Source organism: Papio anubis, chromosome 12, assembly GCF_008728515.1.
Source record: "Papio anubis isolate 15944 chromosome 12, Panubis1.0, whole genome shotgun sequence".
NCBI lineage: Eukaryota > Metazoa > Chordata > Mammalia > Primates > Cercopithecidae > Papio > Papio anubis.
In genome coordinates, this window is record NC_044987.1 from 122,229,843 (window position 1) to 122,244,993 (window position 15,151).

Here is a 15,151-nt window from a genome sequence, read left to right on the forward strand (position 1 = left end):
CTGTTCTGACTCCACTGACCATAACCACGTCACGCAGCCTCCTGCAGCAGTGGGTGTCTGGGATTGAAAGGTTTCACTTGCTGGCCTCAACTGTGGGGCGAAGCCGGAGAGAAGGGACTAAGAACGGAGGCCACTGTGACCGGAGGTGTTCCCCGATGCATGGTCTTAGAAGTTCTCGAGCTTTCTGGTCAATGCCGTGAGCTACCCAGGATCTGTTATGAATTCCTTTTCACCTTAAGCCTTTCTCTTGATGGCAACTGAGAGCCCTGCCTGATACCTAAGCATTCTCAAGCCTGAAGAGAGGCCAGGTGGCAGGAGGGGACCTGGGGAGAGCGGGGAGGGGGCGAGTCCCCGGCTGAAAACAGGGCGGCAGGCGGGGCTGACCCTGGAGGGGGCGAGGTCAGCTTTCCTGATGCAGTCACTTGCCTGACGAGCATGGTGGAGTGACACAGCCGCTGGGTTTCACACAAGTGGCCCCATCAGGCCAGCCGACTTCACCCCCTCCGCGGTCAGCCCCGCCGGCCGCCCTGTATCCAGCCGGGGGAAGCAGTCCCTCTCCGCTCTCCCCCAAGTTCTGCCTGTCCTGGTTCTGAGCTCCTCCGAGCATCTTCCCCGGGGAAGAATGGGGAATCCGGCCCTTTGACAGGCAGTCACTGAGTAACTGCTGTGGGCCGGGCCTGGGACAGAGTGGCCAGGAGGTCAGATGCCCAGGGGACATGGGGACACCCAGGGGCTCGAGGGGAGAGTCAGGGATGGGGGAGGGACAGCCAAGAGCGAGGTGACACACAGCCCACCGAGCGGGGACAGCGCAGGGAGCGAGGAGCGGGCCAAAGGAGGGAGAGGACAGCCGGAGGCGCAGGGGGACGGCCGGGGAGGAAGGGGACAGCCAGGGTGCGAGGGACAGTCCTGTAGCAAGGGGAGCGCCAGAGGCGGGAGGTAACCGTCCAGGGCGTGGGGGGCAGCGCGGAGAGAGCCCAAGGGGAGAGCACAGCCGGGGCGTGGGGAGACAGTCCAGGTGCGCGGGGACTGCCCATGGAGCCAGAAACACACTCGGGGCAGGAAGCGCAGCGTGCGAGGCCGGGACTACGCATCCCAGCAGGCAGTGCGCGGGCGCGTCACTTCCGGCGGCGGCGGGCGGCGCGTGTGGGAGCGAGCGGGCGGGCGAGTGTTTACTTCCGGACGCCGGGGCTGAGGCCGATCGCGTCGGGCGGCGGGCGCGACCGCCCCGCGCAGCCATGGACTGGCTCATGGGGTGAGTCTGCGGCCGGGCCGGGCTCGGGCGGGCGCCGGGCGGGGCGGCCGGGGCGCAGGTGGGTTGCGGGGCTCGGTGCGGGCACCGCCGCTCAAGGGCATCGGGCCCGGGCGGAGCGGGCGGAGCGGACGCGCCTGTCCTGGGCGGGCCGGGCCGGGGCGGGCGTCTCGGGGACAGCCCGGTTCTGGTCCTGGCAGAGGCCTGGCCCGGCCGCCCCGCGCGCCCGGCTGTCGGTGGGCCGGGGCCTCGCAGGTTGGGCTGCCCGCTCCGCTCCTTGCGCGGAGCTCGCTTCTGGACCAAGTAACTTGAACACCGGTAGAGACAAGTTCCTTAGGAAAAAGGAAAAAGAAGTGAAAGACCCCCAGTTTCCTGAGGTCCCCGCGGGGCCGTGGCCGGGGAGGGGAGCGGGACTGGCTGTTGCGGGCTGCGGACCCGCGGAGGGTCCCGGCGAGGCGCAGATGTTGCTGCGGTCCACGGGCGGCCGGGGCAGGAGGGTGGAGTAGGAAGGAAGCCGGAGAAACTGCTCGCTCCTAGCTGGGGAGCCGCGGCCGCCTTCCCCTCCCATCCGCTTCTGTGTTTAGCTTGCTGGAAACCGGAGGAGCGGTGCAGCAGCTAAAGCGTCGCCGCGTTGCCCGCAGCAGTTATTCTGGGTAAAGTGGTTTTTTTTAAAAAAAAAAAAACTTTTTTGCTTTGTAAGGACAATAAGGACAGGCATTTTCACCCGACAGCGTGGTCCTTGCGCATCTCTGCCTGTCCCTGTAGCTTCCCCTCTGGTGCCTGCCCAGAGTCCGCGTCCTCGTTCCAGGGGCCTGGGGTGGGAGTGGGGAGCAGTTGCTCGTGGTTTTGGCCGGTGGAAGGGCTTGTGTAGACACCGAAGTTCGGAAAGTGAGGTGAAAGGCTTGATGGGCGTTTCGCTTGAGTGTCTCTCAGGCCCTTGGGAGTCGAAGGGCGGCGTGGGGGCGCGGGGTCGGTGCGGGGTGTTGTCGGGATAACCAAGGAGAGGAATTAGAACCGTTCTTGGCATCTCATTGCGTGGACTCTAGTGACAGGGAGACCAGGGAAGACAAGCAGCATGGGATGAATCAAGAGACCGCAGAAATGCCCGGTGTAGCGGGGATCAGCCTGGAGCCAGAGTGCTGGGGTCAGGGCAGCTGTGCTGGTGGCTCGGGGGACCAGCCATGGGGTGGGAGGGCTCATGGCTTTTTTTTTTTTAAAGGCAGAGTCTCACTCTGTCGCCCAGGCTGGAGTGCAGTGGCGCGATCTCCGCCTCCTGGGTTCCAGCAGTTCCCTGCCTCAGCCTCCCGAGTAGCTGGGATTACAGGCTCCCACCACCATGCCTGCCTCATTTTTGTATTTTTAGTAGAGACGGGGTTTCACCATCTTGGCCATGTTGGTCTTGAACTCCTGACCTCGTGATCCGCCCGCCTCAGCCTCCCAAAGTGCTGGGATTACAGGTGTGAGCCACTGAGCCCCGCCAGCTCATGACTTCTTGAAGAGGCAGCACTGCTGTTCCAGCCCTGCTGCTTATTAGCTGTGTAAGTGGTCACTTCACCTCTTTCTTTAAATCACCTGCTTTTAAAAAAATCACCCGTAAAGCGGACACCGTACGACTTGCAGTGCTTGGTTGTGGAGGGAGAGACCCAGGTAAAGGCTTAGCACAGCGCTTGGCATGTGGTAAATGTTGGTTACTGTTAGTGTGGAGAGGTGTTTCGTGCAAGGCCTCTGAAACCCACGGACACTGAGAATCGAGGCCACACAGCTGTGTGTGCTTGATTCCGAATCATAGGCGCTTGCTTGCTTTCTGCATTTACTGGGAGGGACTGCGTTGGAAGCACCCAGGCCTCCGAGTGGGGAGTAGACTCTTGAGCGGGTGAGTTGAACCTACAGGGATTCGTGTCAGCGGAACCAGCCCAGTCAGCCGGGTTCCTGAGGAGGCAGCTGACTGCGTTGTGTGAATGTGTGATTATTGCCTGTGTACATTCATAAGTAGCAGGTACTTTGTACCTGGAAGCTGACCAGCAGTCGGTCTTTTTAAACTCACTGAGGTCTTTGCTTTGTGGATTTTGCTGTCATCATTGTGAATATTCGGAAATTAACCACTACTACGCTTTCAGGGTACTGATTCTTTTTTTTTATTTTTATTTTTTGAGATGGAGGCTCACTCTGTCGCCCAGGCCAGAGTGCAGTGGCACGTTCTCGGCTCACCACAACCTCCGCCTCCTGGGTTCAAGTGATTCTCCTGCCTCAGCCTGCCAAGTAGCTGGTATTACAGGCGTGCACCACCAGCACAACTGAGTTTTGTGTTTTTAGTAGAGACGGGGTTTTGCTGTGTTGGCCAGGCTGGTCTCAAACTCCTGACCTCAAGCGATCCACCTGCCCTGGCCTCTTAAAGTGTGGGGATTACAGGCATGAGCCACCACGCCCAGCCTGGGGGACAGATAGATTCTTGTGACCCTTGTTAAGACTTTGGAAACCAAGTAGTCCTCCAGGGAAGGATGGTGGTGCACTCATCTCATGGCCCCAGGCTGGGTCTGGGTGCCAGGGGAAGGCTGGCGAGGACCTTGGAGCTGCTGCCTTAGAGGGCCCTGGCCAGGGAAGGGGTGTCTGCCACTGCCTGGCTGTAAAAGTGGGCAGTTCCAAGAGTGCAGTGAGATTTAAAAGTGGGATTAGGGTGGAGTGCAGTTATCTTTGCATACGTGGTTTTAAATCTGTTGGACATTCTGAATCATGAATTCTTTAACAATTCCTTAAATACGTGCTCCTTTTTTTTTTTTTTTGAGACGGAGTCTCGCTCTGTCGCCCAGGCTGGAGTGCAGTGGCCGGATCTCAGCTCACTGCAAGCTCCGCCTCCCGGGTTTTCGCCATTCTCCTGCCTCAGTCTCCCGAGTAGCTGGGACTACAGGCGCCCGCCACCTCGCCCGGCTAGTTTTTTTGTATTTTTTAGTAGAGACGGGGTTTCCCGTGTTCGCCAGGATGGTCTTGATCTCCTGACCTCGTGATCCGCCCGTCTCGGCCTCCCAAAGTGCTGGGATTACAGGCTTGAGCCACCGCGCCCGGCCTTTTTTTTAAGACGGACTCTCTCGCTCAGCTCCCCAGACTGGAGTGCAGTGGCACAATCTCGGCTGGCTTACTGCAACCACCGTTTCCTGAGTTCAAGCGATTCTCCCGTCTCAGCCTCCCGAGTTGCTGGGATTACAGGCATCTGCCACCACGCCCGGCTAATTTTTTTGTATTTTAGCATAGATGGGGTTTCACCATGTTGGCCAGGCTAGTCTTGAACTCCTGACCTCAGGTGATCCGCCTGCCTTGGCCTCCCAAAGTGCTAGGACGGGCGTGAGCCACCGCGCCTGGCTGTGCTTCCTGTTTTAGGTGGTACAGTTTAGTGGTCAAGTACTGCTTTTCTTCCAGAGCCTGTTTTTAAGCTGGTATCTAAGGATGCAGAGCAGAGAGGGCCCAGGGGCTACTCTGTCTCTCTGCTCATTTCACATGTTTATTGAGCATCTACTATAAAAATAAATTGTAAAAGCTGAAGAGTGAGCGAGCTGCAGAGACCCACAGGTCTCTCTTATTCACTCGCTGAATCGGGCTCTCCCACTGGAGAGGGCTCAGCAGTGAGTGAAGGAGCTTGCTTCTGTCTGAGCAGCTTTTGTGTGGTCATTGCCAGGGCTTTCGTTGGCCATTAATCCTTCAACTAGGTGTCAGTCTGGGATTGGGGAAATGCGTTATTTTTTACTATTTCTTGATATTTTTAATTAATTCAAAGCATTCATTGTCAGTCAAGTAGTTAGTTTGGAATACAGGTCTCTAATGTCTTAAAAGTTTTTTTTTTAAAGAAAGGATTTCTTTGAATTAGTTCATCTCAGATGACAAAGTGTGGACTCGACGGTAGCAGCAAACAGTGCCTTTGCCTGCTGTGTTGTCTTCTGATCATCGTTAGAACCGGAAGAGTGTTCTGTAGATGTGCAAGTGAAAAGCCACGTCTTCCTTGTCGCTGGGAGAAGAGCTAAGAGCCTGGCCCGCTGGGCATTCTCGCAGCCTTATCATCAGCGCTCCTGAGGAGGGGGGGGTGCCTGCAGGGAAACATGCTCGGGAAACCGGAACAGAGCCCAACACGTCAGGACTGGTGGTGATGAGCGTGGCTGGGGCTTTTCTGGAGGTTTGCAGGCATGGCTCTCCACCATCTGTTTCTCGTAGGTTTCCTTTGCTTGGCATTGCTTTGAGTTTGCTGGTGAAGTAGCTGTAAAGGTAAACTTTTTTTTCCTCTCTCTTTCTTCCTTTTATGAAGAGTAATTCGTAACTTGAAAAAAGTTTCCACTTTTTGCAGACAAGCTCTGTTCCATTCTGGGCAGCCAGTGACAGGACGTCATCCCTCGCCACTGAGTTGTAGGCAGGTGGAGAGGAGAAGCTTGAGCTGCGGTGGTTTCCGTGGAGGCTAGGGGAGGGAGGAACTCTACCACACAGTGTTTGGAGTGTAGGAGAAACTTTTGTCTTGTCTTTAACTGACAACAGGCATTTGTGAAAAGGTGTGTGCGCAGTCAGTGTTACCCAACAGAACGCACAGCCCAGGAGCAGCTGTGCATCCGGGAATACACGAGAGGAAGCACACTTCCTCCCCTCCCGACTGATGGGAATGTAACTGCCCTCCCGCGGGCCCTGCATAGGGCCCGGTGTGGTGGAGTCTGCGAGGAAAGGCCCCTCTCCTGTAGGCAGCTTCACCAGCTGGCCACAGCCAGGGCAGGGGGCACACATCTCCAGCACGCTTCCTTGGGGCTCTCCTTGCTCCTTCTGAGGCTGCATGATGCCTTGACACCAGTGTCCTGGTTACCCTCCAAGCAGCAGGTGAGCTGTGGGTTAGCGGGCTGGGGCTGTGGCACCACAGTGCTGGTGATTGTATACAGACTGCAGGTGAGTGGAGAGGGCCTCTCTGAGGCCGCTGGCCTGTGCTTACTAACTCAGCTCTGATTGAAGACAGGCTGCAGGTGAGTGGGGAGGGCCTCTTTGGGGCCGCTAGCTTGTGCTTACTAACTTGGCTCTCCCAACTGCCTTCAGGTGTCCTCCTCTCTGACATAAAATCTCGTGAGTGTGTGTCTCTGCAGGAATGTGAATGGAGTATTGACAACTTTGTTTTTCTTCTTTCTTTTCTTTGCCGCATGGGAGGATGTTAGTGGTGGGTTGACAATTGATTCTGATTATGAGGACACCCAGGCCGAACTTGCTTGAATCTCTAGAGTTCTTTTAGCAGCCTCATTGAGGTATAATTTACATACCATAAAGTTAACTTAAGTTTGCAATTAAATAATTTTTAGTAAAATTACAGGGCCGAGTAACCATCACCACAGTTTAATTTGAGAACTTTGCCGTCATGCCCCAGAGAAGCCTCATGTCCACTGGCACTGCTCCCCATCCCCACCTTCAGCCCCGAGGCGGCCACCAGTCTCCCGCCATCTGTGTGGATGAACTGACTCATGTGAATGGAATCCCAGTACATGGGCTGTGTGCCTGGCCCACGCGGTGCAGTGTTGCGAACGTCCATCCGTGGCGTTGCACGTGCCTGCAGCTCCGTGCTCTTCATCACCAAGTGCGATTCCGTCCTGTGGAGATGTGCACCTGCCATTCTCCTTCCACCACTGATCCACGGTTTGTGACCGTGACTTTTAGGACAGTGAGCTGGGCCTCTTCCTCAGCCGGGGGCCCCAGGTTCCTGAGTTCGTGGGCTGCGGTGTACCAGGCTCTGGGATGGGTTGAAGGTCCAGAGATGGAGACACAGCCATTCCCGCTTTCCTAGAGCTCTTAGGCTGGTAGAGAAGGGCCACAGGCAGCAGGAGAATTGAGTGGGTGAGTGCAGCCGAAAGCAGGGGGCTCAGTTAGAGCAGGTATGAGGGGCTTTTCCAAGAGGAAAGGAGGAAGGAGGTGGCCCAGGAAGAGGCAGCAGCACATGCAGAGGCATGAGCAGAGAAGCCGTGGCCCAGGGCGTCTGTATCTCCAGCAGGCAGCCCTGGAAGGTCTGGTTTCAGGAATAGCCTCTTTCCATCAGGGCTCCACCAGGGAGCTCTTAGGCCTGGGTTTCAGAAGTGTTTACCTAGGGTGGTGGTGCATTCAGAGTCCTCTTTTTCAAAAAAAGAAGTTCTCCATCACCCCCTCCTGTTTCCAAATTCCCCTTAAAAAGAGCAGTGGTCAGCCAGGCACGGTGGCTCACGCCTGTAGTCCCAGCGCTTTAGGAGGCCGGGGCGGGCAGATCACGAGGTCAGGAGATTGAGACCATGCTGGCTAACACAGCGAAACCCCGTCTCTACTAAAAATACAAAAAATTAGCCGGGCGTGGTGGCACGTGCCTGTAATCCCAGCTGCTCGGAAGGCTGAGGCAGGAAAATTACTTGAACCTGGGACGTGGAGATTGCAGTGAGCAGAGATCGCGCCACTGCACTCCAGCCTGGGCGACAGAGTTAAAAAAGCAATGGTCATGGATACATGGAGCCCTTTTTAGAAGGAGCCTCCCCATAAACCCCCTAGGAACCCTTGCACACGTGTCCTTGAAGCTGGGGGTGAGCCCCCCAGGGGAGCTGCAGGCGGCGTCCGTGGTTCGGGGGCTGGTAAACAGCAGGACTGCGTTTCTCATCGTGAGTGTATCTGAGACGGTGCAGCCCCCGCCTCGGGTCTTTGCTTTGGTGTTGCCACCACCAGGTGCCACCCTTGTGTCCTGACTCGTGAAGGCCTCCCCCAGCCCTGGGAAAGCCAGCCACACTAGGGGTCTGCCTGCCAAGTGCTGCTGTCAGATCGAACAGAGGTGTGGTGCACCAGCAGACCCCCCTCCAGAGGCAGCCATGGTCTCTGCTGTGGTCATCCAGTATGGTAAGAGGGGCGTTGAGGCCACTGTGAGGGAGGAGCCCCGTGCCGTGCCACTGTCACCCCAGTGTTTCCTTTGTCCACACAGTGGTGTGGGTTAGAAACATCAGGGCCCACTGCAACTTTTGTTATAGGGCCACTGAGTGCTGGTTGGGAGCCGCAGGGCCGTGGCCTTTGTTTCTCCGTTGGTGATTTGTGTGTGTGCAGCCTCCTGCCAGTGCTAGACCTGTCTGGAAGGGAAGGGCGTGTGCTGTTCCCGTCTGTCTTGGCCAGAAGGGCCTCCCATTCTTTGCCTTCACCGTGTTTGTTTTTTCTCTGCACAGGATTTCTCCTGGCTGGGGCACACCCATTGGTGTTCAGCGGAAGTAGAAACAATTGGTACAAACATAAAATGTGGAAGGTTAAAGGGAAAAGAAGGAGATGGTGGGCAGGTCTTCCAGGCCACGTGTGATCTGTGGCATTGCTTGGCCCGTGGACTGTGGCCACACTCGCATTGCTGTCCCTGGCTCCCTTCTCTTTGAAGCTCCCTGGGCTGGAATGTCTGTTTATTCATCCCTGCAGTTGTTTGCGGATGTCCCGGGGCTAACGTGAGGGAGCTAAGTGCCACAGCTCCTGTTTTTTGCCCTGTCTGGTGGTGATTTTGGTCTGTGTCATCGAGCATTTTGCTGTGGCAGGCAGGGAGGCAGAGAGCTCCCACAAAGGTATTCAGCTTTTCCCTGCAGAAAGCAGGCGAGCTGGAGGATTGGAAAGCACAGAGGCACCATGCTGTTTCCCTTTTGCCTGTGACCTTTGCAGGGTTGGGAGACTTTTCTTCCAAGCACCCTTTCAGCAGCGCCTCTTCCCCTCCAGACATGGTGGCTGTGCAGGCTGTGGGTTGGCAGACCCTATCCCCACAGCAGCATAGTCTCAGGAGCCCACGTGGGGCTGTTGTCTCGGGGTTTGGCCTGCACCGTCTGTGGAAGCTCCTAACTCCTGCTTTGCTGGGATTTGTCCTCAGCCCATGGAAAGGCCTGATGGTGCCAGGTGGCCCTGAGGAGCCGGATGCCTGAGCCTGGGGCCAGGCCTGGGCGTGAGCCCAGGGAGCATAAAATTAGCTTGGGCGTGGGTTGAAAGCTGCTGGTGTGAGCATGGCTTGTCTGTGTTGAGTTTGTCATGCACAGCCGTGGCCTCTCCCCATAGTCTGCGGCCGGCCCTCTACATGGGAGGCTGCTTTGGGTTCCTCCTCCCAGCATGTCTGCCCTTCTGCTGCGTGCCCTGTTCTTTGTGCCACATGTGACAGGACCATTTGTCATAGCAGCGGTGTCATGAAACACAAGAGTGTGGGCCTGAGAATCTGGGTTGAGTCAGGTTCCTGTTGGAGACCTGCATGCGTGCCGCCTGCTCTGAGCACTCAGGACACGCATAAACAGAGGCAACGGGCCACCCCTGGGCAGCTTCCCCACTGCCGAGGGGGACGGGAGTAAGGAGGTGTGGGATGGGGTGCCTGGAGGGGGTGCACAGGATGACCGAGGGATGCATGGCTGGGAGGTGGGATGGGCCTGGAGGGGCACAGAGGGAGGGATGGAAATGGCGGAGGTGGATGGGCGCCCGGAGGCGGGATCGAGGGGGATGGAAGGAGGTGGATGGGAACTGGAGGAGGAATGGATGGACGGAGGGAGGGTGGATGGAATGGAGGGAAGGAAGGGGGAGGGGTGGAAGGAAGGAGGAAAATGGAGGGACGGGTGGATGGAGGGGAATCATGGAGGGAGGTGGATGGAAACCGGAGGAGGTGACGGGCTGGGCTGATGGACGGAAGTCCGATGCGCGATATCGATGTGACCAGCCATGATAAAGTGGATAGCGTCCGATGTGGCGTGACATTCCATGCGATCCGGATGCGCGATAAAGTGGATTTAAGTCCGGATAAAGCCGATGCAACGTAATGTACTGTGATAGCGATAAAAGTGGACGGGGCGTCCCGGATGAATGCCATATATTCCATGACCGATAATGATATGCGGGATTTGGGCGTCTGATGTGGATCTGGATGCTGGCCAGATAGTCTGGGATTTAAATCCGGAGATCGGTTCCTGATAACCCAGGAATGTCCCCGATAATGCCGTTGAGCTGAGACCTGCGGAGGTGAGGGAGGGTACTCGCCATGCAGGCCTGTGGAGGGAGCCCTGGCTCCCTGGTGCCTTGTCTCAGAAGGGCTGCCTTTGCCTCCTCCCGCTCATGGTTCCACGGACGTGTGGGTTTTTATTTATTTAATATTTTTCAGTCGATTGTCGTCTTTAATGATATTTTGATGAATGGGCTGTGTCAAATTTAGCCAGCAGGAGTGCATGTGACTCAACTCCTGTATCAGTTGAATAGATGAAGGGGCAGGGAGGGAAGCCTCTGTGAGCAGAACCAGTGAGCCTGGCTGTGTATCACCTGCATCGCCTCCGAGCTGAAGAGCTGTGCCAGCAAAGCCTTTGAGCTCATTTGGGCACGGGGGACCGTCTGAGGACGGGAGGAACAGCGAGGAGACCTCAGAGTGCGCTCAGGAGGCTTCGGTGGCAGGTCACATTGCTCTCAATTTGGCAGCCATCTTGTGGATGTTGTGGGTTAAAAGAAATAATCAGTGTCACTGGTAGCCAAGTTTTTAATGTTAAAGATAACAATATAGAATAAAATGAACCCTTGCAGGGTTCTGTGGGGAGTATTACCGTGAGGCATCATTCGGTGCGTAGGCTGCGCTCCCTGCCGGCGGTGGGCTTCCCAGCGGGCGGCCTCGGCTCTGCGTGTGACATGCTAGGCCTGCAGCACCGTGTGCCCTCCTGAGCGGCTCTGCTCTGGTTGATGCTCTCAGCAGAACACACGACTTCATGGTCCCCGCTTCTGCCCCTGGCACAGGCAGTGCGGCCAGGGTGTGGTGTGCATCCCACGCCCACGACTGGCAGGCAGGCCGCATGGTCAGCCACCAGGGTCAGGTGTCAGGCGCTGGACCAAACGCACAAGTCTCTGATCTTGGGCGTGGCTCAGCAGCCCCTGGCTTGGCTGTGGGTGGGTCTTGCTTACCTCTTTCTGAGTAATCAACCCTGGAACTTCTGGGCCTAGAATGAGGACTCATCACCTTTCCCGCATCTGTGAGCTGGTGGGTGGGGCTTTGGCCCCACAGGTTATTCCTGCACTGCCACCAGTGGTGACTGGCTGGCAGCCCTTAGGGGCCTTGCTGCCGTGGCTGTCTGCTGGGGTGCCACAGTCCCCCCCATGGATCTCTCCAGGCAGAGTTTTATGTCCTCACCCTAGAGCAGAGTTTTTTTGACTTCTTGCTGTCCGGACCCCTTAAAGTCCTTGTTGAGGCTGGGCATGGTGGCTTGTGCCTGTAATCCCAGCACTTTGGGAGGCCAAGGTGGGAGGATCACTTGAGACTAGGAGTTCAAGCCCAGCCTGAGCAACATAGGGAGACCCCATCTGTACAAAAAAGTAAAAATTAGCCAGATGCGGCGGTGTGTGCCTCTAGTCCCAGTCGTTTGGGAGGCTGAGGCGGGAGGATTGCTTGAACCCAAGAGGTTGAGGCTGCAGTGAGCTCCATACCACTGCACTCCAGTCTCAGTGATAGAGTGAGACCCTGCCTCTAAAATGAAAACAAAGTCCTCATTGAGTTTACATGAGTTGAGCTATTAATGTTCATCTTTTTTTTTTTTTTTTTTGAGACGGAGTCTCGCTGTGCTCCCAGGCTGGAGTGCAGTGGCGTGATCTCGGCTCACTGCAAGCTCCGCCTCCCGGGTTCACGCCATTCTCCCACCTCAGCCTCCCAAGTAGCTGAGACTACAGGCGCCCGCCACCACGCCCGGCTAGTTTTTTGTATTTTTAGTAGAGACGGGGTTTCACCATGTTAGCCAGGACAGTCTCGATCTCCTGACCTCGTGATCCACCCGCCTCGGCCTCCCAAAGTGCTGGGATTACAGGCTTGAGCCACCGCGTCCGGCCAATGTTCATCTTTTTAGAAATTAAAATTGAGAATGTAAAACAACTTTAATTCGTTTAGAAAGAATTAAAAATCTAGCATATCTTAACATAAGTATCATTTAAAAATTTTTTTTAAAAACCTGTTATCTTCTGGCGTCAGACAGAGTGACTTTACTTTTTGCGGATCTCAAGAGCTGGATTCTGTCAGGTTCTGTGTTTATCCTGCTGTAATTTTACAGGCCAGGTGGCGTCCACAAGGCTTTGGCACGTGGCACCTTTGTGTTATTGTAAAGACAGTGCTACCTCATGGTCCCAGGCCACACTTTGGGCTCTAGGGCTCCCCACTGTGGCCTCTCTTTGCCTCTGCCAGGAAGGCCTTCATCCCAGGAGAGCCATCGTGGAAATGGCTGGAAGACAATACATCCTTTCAGCCACTTTCTGTTGGTCAGGGAGTCCCAGAGCCACCTGGATCTGGGGGTGGGAGTGGGTAGGAGTGGACAACCCGCCTCTAGACGGAGGAGGGCTCCAGGAGGCCCTGGTCGGCCACCCCAGAGACCCAGGCTTTTTCTCTCTCCCCCTAACTTCTGGGCAGGGCTCGGCCCTCGTCCTGTGCTACCTTCCTCTTCCTGCCGTTTAGTTTTCCTCCCAGGGCATACGGCCCGGCGCCACTGTGGGCCATGGGGTTGTGCAGGTGGGGCGGGTGCTGTCTCCAGGTGCCACCGAGGGCCGCTGAGGCAGAGCCAACACTGGATGGCCTGCGCTTCCATTGCTGAGCTTTCGTGGCGCCCACTCAGGTGAGTGTCGGCCTGTGCAGGCCATGGCCCGGCATGTTCTATGGCTTCACCCAAGCTTTCAGCTTGGTGCAGTCCAGTATCACTGTGACAGGGCTTCAGTGTGGCCCGGGAGATGCCTCTAGGGAGAGGCTGCTCAGGCAGCCCCTCGTTTAGGAGGAGCTCCTGATCCCTAGTTGCCGGTCTGTGGGGTTGTCTGTACTCAGTGCTGGCCTGGACTGTGCTGGGAGGTATGGGGAGCACACCCCAGAACCCACCGAGCCGCACTGCCTGGGACTTACCTAGCAGCAGCCTGGTCCTAGCAAAACAGAAAGGCAGAAATCGTGTAAAACAGGCTGTGAGCAGATAAGCTGCTCCTGTGCGGTTGTGTCCACAGTGTTTTAAGAAGCCGCTGTTTGTGGGCTTTTGTCCTTTCTCGTGTTTGGTGAGGCTTCTCTGCGGAGGCACTGCACGCCCTTTCACCGGACGTCTCTCTGCACTGACTGGTCTCATCAGCCCTGGGCGGGTTCCTTGGCTGCTCAGCAAGACAGACCCTATAGGGCTTCCCAAGTGCCATTCTCTGACTCAGCGAACGGGAACTCAGCATGGGCCCAGTGGTTCCCAACAGAGAGGGAAGGGTGCATGGGAGGTGAGGTTTACTGAGTCCGGTTTCTGGCCCCACAGGGTGGGGCAGAGAGGACTGCGGGCAGGGACAGCAGGACCCTTCCCTGTCACTGCAGCTGCCTCTGGGTTGGTGCTTTTTTAACAGCAGGCAGCGCCGGCTGATGGAGTCCAGGAGTGGTGCTGAGAGTGGGACTGACCCGTGCCTGCCTCTGGCTCCGCAGGGCCTGGCCTCAGGTTGTGCTCAGCAGCCACTCATCTGCCCAGGACCCATTGAACCCTGCTGGTGTCCTGTGTGCCTTGTGCTGGGGGGACCTTTGGAAGAAGGACACGTCCCTGCTCCCCTGGGACTTGGTGTTATGTGTCCATTGTAGAGACACAAAATACAGAAAAAAAAAAAATCAAAAGCAAATCCTCCTACCTCCCAGAGACAGTCTGCACTCGACATTAAAACCGGCCTCACTCCGTGGTGGGACCCTTGCTCCCCAGGGCCAGTTGTCCGCTGCTCCCCTGCCGGTGGGAATGGGGATGTTCCCAGGCTGTGTGATGCTTCCTGAGCCCCTGCAAAGAGATCGTGGGGTCAGTGCTGGTGTTTCCACAGGTCGGTGCCCACCACTCGTGTTGGTCTTTTCTGAAGAAGATCTTTGCCACGTTGACAGGCGGAGAGTGGTGCCAGGGTTTAGCCTGTGTTTCCTGTGGGAGGGCTGGTGTGGCTGACGCTTCTGTGCACAGTGGGCCATGCCATCATCTGCTTGGTCTTTGCCTACTTTGTCTTGAACTGGTCCAGTTTTCTTATGACTGACTGGCATGGGTTCTCTTTAAGGGTATTAATCTTGAGTGTTAAGATTTTAGAGCTTGTTCTTGAAGAGACGGGTAAAAGCCCAGGCGGAAATGATGGAAGTGCTGGAGCCTGCGGCAGTGTCTCCGCAACTGCCCTGGGCTGCAGAAGGGCAGAGGACAGGTACGCTGGGCGTCAGACCAGAGGGCCAGGGAGAGCTGGGGCCCAGGGAGCAGCCTGGGAGGGCAAGTGCCAGGAAACCTTGGGCACCTGTTGGCCCTGGGCCTGCTCCTGCCCTTGGCTGGTGCCTAAGGGGTGCTCTTCTTTTCACCAGCCCTTTTTTTTTTTTTTTTTTTGAGACGGAGTCTCACTGTGTCACCCAGGCTGGAGTGCAGTGGCCGGATCTCAGCTCACTGCAAGCTCCGCCTCCCGGATTTACACCATTCTCCTGCTTCGGCCTCCTGAGTAGCTGGGACTACAGGCGCTCGCCACCTTGCCTGGCTAGTTTTTTTGTATTTTGTAGCAGAGACGGGGTTTCACCCTGTTAGCCAGAATGGTCTCAATCACCTGACCTTGTGATCCGCCTGCCTTGCCCTCCCAAAGTGCTGGGATTAAAGGCATGAACCACTGTGCCCGACCTAATACACAATGTAATTTATAAGATAGACCGATACCAACAACTAACAAATAATAGAACAGTTATAACAACATTCTGTAACAAAAGTTATGTGAATGTGGTCTCTCTTCATCTCTCAAAATATGATATTGTACTCATCTATTTTCAGACCGCAGCTGACCATGGGTAACTGAAACCATGGAAAGCTAAATTTCAGATAAGGGAGAACGGTACAGACATTTTTTTCTTTTTTTCTTTTTTTTTTTTGAGACCGAGTCTGGCTCTGTCACCCAGGCTGGAGTGCAGTGGCCGGATCTCAGCTCACTGCAAGCTCC

At 56.1% G+C, this 15,151-nt stretch overlaps 1 protein-coding gene across 1 annotated transcript in view; it reads left to right on the forward strand.

The window, feature by feature from the left end:
* Nucleotides 1-1,127: 1,127 nt before the first annotated feature.
* The window catches only part of MOB2 (MOB kinase activator 2), a 72,154-nt gene continuing 58,130 nt past the window's right edge, over nt 1,128-15,151 (forward strand). The window contains exon 1 of the mRNA XM_003909373.4: nt 1,128-1,252. Coding sequence (XP_003909422.1) covers nt 1,236-1,252 — 17 coding nt within the window. The 5' untranslated portion in view covers nt 1,128-1,235. The remainder of the gene's footprint in view (nt 1,253-15,151) is intronic.